The 7,821-nt window shown below is 45.5% G+C and overlaps 1 protein-coding gene across 3 annotated transcripts in view; it reads left to right on the top strand.

Annotated features, from left to right (window-relative positions):
* The first annotated feature begins 2,279 nt into the window (after window positions 1-2,279).
* The window catches only part of UNC5C (unc-5 netrin receptor C), a 425,750-nt gene continuing 420,208 nt past the window's right edge, over window positions 2,280-7,821 (top strand). For all 3 annotated transcript variants that reach the window (XM_066386368.1, XM_066386367.1, XM_066386365.1), the window contains exon 1: window positions 2,280-2,772. In XM_066386368.1, coding sequence (XP_066242465.1) covers window positions 2,649-2,772 — 124 coding nt within the window. In that variant the 5' untranslated portion in view covers window positions 2,280-2,648. The remainder of the gene's footprint in view (window positions 2,773-7,821) is intronic.

The following is a 7,821-nucleotide window of genomic DNA, read 5'->3' as shown; positions in this document are numbered from 1 at the left end:
GGAGGGATGTTTCAAGGAAAGTTTCATGTGCAACCATTGGTTGTAGAAAACTCAACTGCTTAGTATTTGCTGGTACTTTCCCTGTCCTTATTCTGGTGCTGTCACTGTCCCCTCCTGCTTCCACTTCATCTTTACTTACTATTATTCAAGCCATTCTCTGGCCCACTTTAAGCTGAATTTCGGTATTGAACTATGTACTTCCCCCCTTCTTATTCTTTACTTTTCTTTTAAAGAATTATTTTCATATAATATCTGTCATTGAGTACTTTGATACTCCAAACAGAAATATGTGACATTTTAATTTTATTTAACTGACTCGACTTGGATGATTCTTCTCTACAGAACATTTTTAAGCAATCAATCAACCATTATTATATATACTGGGCTCTGTGTTAGGAGTTAGGGATGAAATCTTAAACAAGACAAATCTTTGCCTTAAAAATGGGAACAGGTTCGTCAATGAATAAAGTTCTGTTGGATAGCACTGGTCTGGGTAGCATACAGATGATGGGAACCTTTTATCAATCATAAGAATAGCAGCTAAAAATTTTATGTGTTATACATTTCACATGTTTGTTTAATTCATTTATTTCTCACAAAACCTTATGACAGTTACTGCTTTTATACCTATCTTACAGATTAAGAAACTGCAGTACTTAGTTTTATTGTTCAATTTCTGTCAACAAGTAATAAGAAATGCTAAGAATCACCCAACCAGTCTAGTGCAGGAACCTACCATCTTACCAAAGTATCATATCTTGGTATGAAGAAGCTCAAAAGGGTGAAGAAGACACTTTAGTATGGCAGACAGCACCATCATAGAAATAAGAAATGGCCAGATTTGTCCATGTCTTTGCCGTGTATGACTTTTCAGATCAGATTCATCCATGACACATTTTACTGAGTAGAGGTTTAGATGGAACTTGGCAGGCAGAATCGTGGAATATTAAAATTGAAAAGAACTTTGAAACCACCTAATAAAATATTTCACAGATGAAGAAACTGAGACATGCAGTTTACCTGACTTATACAGAATGACAGAGGGAGTTATGACCACAACCAAGATTAGATAGCAAGCTTCCTGCCTGCGTGTTTACACACTGCCTACTTGGCACAAAGAGCTTAAAATTTTCCTGATTTATTATTTATTGTTAGCTTAGAAATGCACTAATCTTAGGAAGTCGTTTTCTTCCTAGAATGTAGCTATTCAAGTGTGTGTTGACCTTTTAATCCAGCCACTTGCCTTTTGTCTAGCCTTCCTTACTTTATCCACCCATTCTTAGATTCTCCCTTACCTATCCAGCCAATTCTTCCTTGGGGAAAAAAAGGTAAAAAAGATTCATAGCAGTTTGAGTCCTTACACACACCGTTAGGAATTTGGAAATCATGTCATAGATTCCACCATCAGTTTAAGTGAGTGTCTACAAATCTTGTGCATTGTTTCTGGGGTTTTCCCCTGGTATCGGTATCATCTCACCAAGAGGCACGCAAGTAAGATCTGTTGAAGAATGAGTTTTCCTTGAGCTTTTAGTTTCTTTTCCACTACTGAGGTTATAGGTGCCGAGAGCATAAAGCAATCTAAGTGGAGCTGACAACCCCAAGATTGCAGCCGGTTGGGGCACTGCCAAAGCTTCATACCTTCTTCCCCACCACGCAGGACTCCAGCTCCAGCCCAAATCCGGCTTAATCAATCTCAAGACCCGAAGTCACAGGAGTCCAGTCCCGGGGAATCTGGCTCAGGCTTTGCTGGCGCCGTGGAGAAGCTGGCAGGCGGTGGGCTGAGCTCCACAGGACACAGCCAAGTGGCTCGGGGCGCGCCGCGGCGCTCCCGGAGTCGGGGTCTGGCGCACCGCGGGAGGCAGGCGCGCTCCCACTCTCTGCAGCCGCCTCTTCCCTCAGGTCTCAGCCCGCGGCTTCCGCGGGTAAAGCAACAGCCGGTCTCCACCTTCCGTGCTGGCCGCGAATTCCCCTCCAATCTTAGCTTACATAAGGAGGCCGGGCGCGCTCCCGCCACCGCTTACCCCCCAGTGGAGTTGGGTGGCGCCCTCCACGCCTCCTGGGCCAGCGCCTCAGAGCACCCAGGCGCCCCACACCGGGAGGTGACCCTCCTTGGCCATCCAGCAGCAGCGGTCGGGACGTCTCTACACGGCGTGAGAACACTTAGATTGGAGACCCGAGCGCCTCACTGTGCCCAACTCCCTCTTTCCACTCCCTCCTCCTCCCAGTTGTCTCTACCTCCCTCCTCCTCCCCCTCTTCGCCCGGCGGTGCCTGTGTACGTTCGGCACTGTGAGGGGACGGGGAGAGCAGTCCAGGCTCGGCGTTCGGCGGAGCTGCGGCTGCTCCCGCTGCTGGGGAGGAGCAGCGAGGTGGCCGCCTTGCGCCTCCCGGGACTTCCCAAGTGGGGGCAGAGCAGCCGCTCACCGTTCCGCCAGTTAGAAGGCACTGGGGAAGAGGAACCTCCAAACTCCTCCTCAGCGTCTCCTCTCCACCCCCTTTTGGCCCCTGCCCTTGGAGAAAGTGGAGTGTGGCGCTTGGTTGTCATTATTTCTGAGGACTGATTCGCGGTGCACGGGTTCAGCAGCTGCCCAGTGGGGTTTTCCGCTGTTCGCGCGTCTGTGTGTGGTTCCCCCCGGCACCTCTGTCGACGATGAGGAAAGGTCTGCGGGCGACAGCGGCCCGCTGCGGACTGGGACTGGGATACGTGCTGCAAATGCTCGTGCTACCTGCCCTGGCTCTGCTCAGCGCAAGCGGCACTGGCTCCGCCGCTCAAGGTAAGGGGGTCCGCCAAGCTTTGCGGCCACCTCCCTTCGCTTCTTTCCTCCTTCTTCCTATCTTTCTCCCCAGTTCTCCTGGCTTTCTTAATCCGCCTCGGTGCACCCTACTGGAAATCACTTTAAATTCCCACTAGCCCACTTTCCCAACTAGTCGAGAAGCTTTGGCTATTATTTTTAATGTTTTCCAAGATGAGCATGGATGGACCCAGGACGCATGGGGTGTGGACACGCATCTGTCCCTGGGCATGTGGGCGCCTTTGGGTGTCTTTTGCACTTTATGCTCCACACACACATGTTGTTGCGTATAATACACACAGAGGTTCGGAGAGACTCTCGGTACGGGTGTCCGTGCGGCAGGTCATAAATGCACCCTTATGCACAGAGGATCCCCGCGCTGTGCCACGTCTGGGGTGGCGGGATCTTCAGTGAGTCCCTCTGAGCACGCCAGACGCGGAAGGGCACTCAGCTAAGAAAACGTGCCCTTTACCGCCGAGGACTCACAGCGCTGGTGTCCCTCGGCTGCTGCTCAGGGCGCTGTGGAGACGCATAGCACCCCCGGACCCGCGCGCCCCAGCTTGCGGCAGGCCCAGGGTGTTCACACCTCCGCACTCACCGCTTCTTAGTGTCTTCCTCGGAGCTGGCGATTGGGAAACTTAAAACTATAGGGCTCTGGGGAAGCAGACTGGTCGCTCAAACCAAATCTGAAACTCCCCGGGGTAACCAGTCAGTTTAAAACTCTGACATTTATATTTAACGCTTCTGAGCTTTAAAATAAGTGTCCGGGGCCCTAGGCAAAACCAGAGTTGGCAGAAGAGCGGCTGAGAGTTGAAGGAGGAGGGGAGGAAAGGGCGCTGAAGGCCTAGCTCCCTTCTTGTCCCCCGAGTTTGAATTGGCAGCGGCAGCTCCCAGCCTTCTGAGTCCGGGAAGCTGAGTGGAAAGGGAACGGAGAGGAAAGAGACCACGCTGCCCTCTTCGCGGTTTCTCTCAGATCCCCAGGTCTCCAACCTCCTGGCTTGCTAAGCGCCAACCTGGGTCTTTTCGACCAGCTCTGTGGCGGTTGCTGGCTCTGGAGAGGCTCTCCGCTTTTCCCTTAGGCGGGGGCGAGGTTGGGGGTGGGAATGGAGGAAGTGTCTGCACCATTCGGAGATAATTCAAGCATCCCATCATCTCGTTTACATTTTTTTAAAAATCGGGAGAGCAGACGAGGTGCGGCTATAGCCTAAAGTACCCCGGTGCTGTTCAGATACTCTGGGGGTTCCCAACAGCATCCTCCCTGATCCGCGTGAGCGCTGGGGGCGAGGCCGTGGGAGGTGGAGGAGAGCGCTGGGCGTAGGCGAGCGTGGTTCGGGTGGGGAGGTAAATGATTAGCAAGGCTTTGTGAATTAGCCATAGCTACTTTGGGAGTAAATTTCCCTGCTGCCGCGCTAAGTGGCAACGCTCATAAATCCTTTCCTTCTTAACAGATGCCTCCCATCCCGAGGTTCTGCCCTGGTTTTTCTTGCGTGTACTTCCAGAGATCATCTGTCTATCTTTACAAAGGAATTTCCATTGAGATTCATATGAGCTTGTACATTTCTCGAAATTGGTTAAGAAGTTTTCAGGGTGGCAGCCAAGGGTGCTTAGAGGGAGGTGTTAAGTTTAAGTCGGCAACCTGATGAATAGTTGTGGAATCAACCGCGTGACTCCCTGAGGAATTCGCCTGCTGTTATTGGGAGCACAAAGTTTGGCGTGGGGGCTAGGAAGGGGCCGGACAGTGAGCGAACTGTTTGGAGAAAGGACAAGTTAAAGTCCCCAAAGATGCCAAACAGGGGATCCGAAATCCCTGCCCAGTGCTTACTACTGCCAAATTAAAAACTGCGTAGGAAAAAGGATCAATAAATATAATCAAGCCGGAGATTGTAAGTGGATTAATATTGAAAGAAGAAGGGAGAAGAGATGAAAAGAAAAGCTGCTCAGCATAGACAGCATTTGCCACTTGCTGTGCATATATTTCTTCATGTAGACCAGGCAAGTCAGAGATTGAGGGTTGAACGTGGTCTTCCGATCTTAAGTGGAAAAATAAAATGTGTTCTGTTGGATGTATCTCAGTGCTGTTCTCCGTTTACTTGATTTAGTTCTTTCAGTTCCTGATGAAAAAACTATTTATGTTTGAACCTTGTGGCCTTCAAAAGGCATTATTCCACCACTTTTATCTTTGTTGTCCTCCATGTTTCCTGATATCAGCTCTTCCTGTGTTGTCTGTTAGGTATCAAAAATGTACCAAGTGTCAAATTGTCAGCTACTATCACCATCACTCTAATTCCATTTCCCCTCCTGTTTACTCTCCAACCACTGTATCAATTCCTTCTCAGAATCAGACTTTTATCATGGTCTTATGATCAGATCCTCTTTTCCTTCTAATTTCTTGTCCTTTCTCTTCTCTTTAGACTAGAGTGCTAGCAAAATACAAAATGCTGTTGTTATGTAAAGGTATGGTTTGCATGTGCTGAGGATGTAAAGATCAGAATAAACTAGTGTTATGAATGACAGTACATATGCAATTAAGATGAGAAAGTCAATTTAAGCACTTTACAATGTGGAAGAGGTTTTTATTGTTGTTAGAGAAGTACTGGAAAAATCAGAAGTTTTAGGAAATATGTCTCTTTAGAGATATCCAAGAAAACAACAGATGTTTAAGATGAAGAAAACATAGCGAGTATTATTTGTGAATGTACTGAGTTTTAGAACTGTGGTTTAAAGGAAGACAGCAGTCATTTTAAACAGGTCCTTAGGAGAGTCTCTAAGCTTTAAGCAACAACTTGCTCCCTTCTGCCTAGGCCCTAATTGTTTCATTCAAGATTGCTGGGAACAACTAGCTCCAGGTAATTGGTGCTGTTTCTGACTTTCAAGAAGGAAAGGTTTTAGTAGGAAAAGTGTAGGTGTGGATGTGTGTGTTTTGAACAGTGTGCTTCAGAGTTAGTGCCCTCCTGTTTTATAAATGCATTTTATTTCTGGGTTACACAACATTCATATTCTGCTTATCTAGCACCAACTAGTGTTTTGAGTGCTAACACCAACAAACTCAGAATAGAAAATTACTGAAGATTGTAATCATATAAGGATAATTCTTCATTATCATAAATTGACAATGTTTTTTAAAAGCAAGTCATACACTTTCTATAAAAGAGTAAAAATTTACTTTCATTCATTTATGCGTTTTGGTGTGGTACAGCCAGACCATTGGCATAAAAACAAACAAACAAACAAACAAACCTGAATTCCATTACAATGGTACTATATACTTTTCCATTTTAGGAGCAGAGTAAATTCATAAATTCACATTTGGAATTTGCAATAAGGAAAAGTAGCTAATTTACCTTTGTTTAGAAAAATAATTTCCTGCATTCTTGCTTAAGGAATGCTTAAAAAGCTTCAGAGAATAAACTTCTCAAGTACTTGCAAAGAGTGAGGAACCATTAGATTGTTAACATTTATTGACTTCTTGGCCTTCTGTGTTCTGGATACTGGGGATTCAAAGTTCAACAAGACAGGGTCCCCAGCATCTCCCAGTGTTAACATTTATTGACTTCTTGGCCTTCTGTGTTCTGGATACTGGGGATTCAAAGTTCAACAAGACAGGGTCCCCAGCATCTCCCAGTGTAGTCCTGATTGGAATCTATACTGAAGTTTTTTAAGCACCCTCCCCAACCCCACCCAAGGACATGATCCTGAGTGAGGCATGAGCTTTACTAGACAAACCCTCATAGTTTATTTATAATTATTGTTGACTTAAAAATAACTGTTCTCTAATGTATGCTAGGTTTTCCACTTAGTGAGAAAGAACAGCAAGAGTGAGGTCTGTTGGTCCTTAACTGCATTTAACACTCTTCTGATTAGGTCATGGCTTTGCTGGAGCAGCAGAGGGAGTCATTCTCAGAACAAACGGTAAACTTACTGGCTGCAACCACTTCAGGAAGATAACGGGGAATGGTGTGGGGGCAGGGATTGAGCCATCACTCTTGCCTTCCGATTTTAGCCTACATCTGACTTTTGTATTTGTGGCAGTTGAAAATGAACATGTTCAAATTTCTTCACAAATTAAAAACTAGCTCTTTTGGATCGTGGTGGCATTAGGAATAAAGTTCTTAACAAACCAGTAATATGCACTTATTATGTTCCAGGCTGTGTGCTATTTGTTAGGGACACAGAGTTAAACAAGACAGTTTTTCAGTCTTCAAGGAGAACAGTTTATAAGCATATAATTATCATTCACATTCTGAAATATAACAGCGGGCACAGTTATAGTATTTTCTGGATTCAAGCATCCAAAGATAGTAAACATAAGTCGGGCTAAAGAATGATGGCAAGGGTTCCAAAATTTCTACACAGAACTTGAGGGTAGCAGTTTGGTGGGAAGTTTGCATTGCAACTGTCATATTAAATCTTACTTAGATTAAATATAGAGTTGGTTCAGTTTGGGAAAGGCGCAAGCTAAAGGCTGTTTAGTGGTGTGTGCTCATTCGGTCAATTATGTTAATGGTTACCACTATCTCAAGATCCTACTTCCTGTCCTCCTAGGTGTTTGGCTGTGAATCAGTTATTTAGTGTCCACCTGTGCTTCACTTTCCTCCAATATAAAATGAGAATAATATATACTACAAATCAGATTAGGATTGAATGAATTAACACATGTAGAGTATTTACAGCAGCATTCTTGTCTTCCATTGTGTACACCACTGGCAAAGAAATCTAGAAGTTGAAGAAATTAAAGGCGAATAGTTTTAAACTCAGAGTGGGATGGCTGCAGACACAGCTTTCCCAAAAGCAGCACATGGGGCTCTCTGAGGAGATGCTCCACAGTGTATCACTGCAAACTCCCAGAGCGTGCCTGCTTCTTTGAACAGTGTGGAACACTTTTCTTTCATAGTCCCATTTCTCTCTTTCTGCGCTCTCTTGAGAAAATCAACCCGATATCAGTTCTAAAAATGCCATGTCAAGTAACTGCTACTTAGGTCTTGGCTATAAGTTCTACCCTTGATTTTCTTTGCAATGAATAATGAAAAAAAG

The sequence above is a fragment of the Saccopteryx leptura genome, chromosome 5, assembly GCF_036850995.1.
Source record: "Saccopteryx leptura isolate mSacLep1 chromosome 5, mSacLep1_pri_phased_curated, whole genome shotgun sequence".
Lineage (NCBI taxonomy): Eukaryota > Metazoa > Chordata > Mammalia > Chiroptera > Emballonuridae > Saccopteryx > Saccopteryx leptura.
Note: the sequence above shows the minus strand (reverse complement) of the source record. Positions and strands in the feature narration are given on the sequence as shown.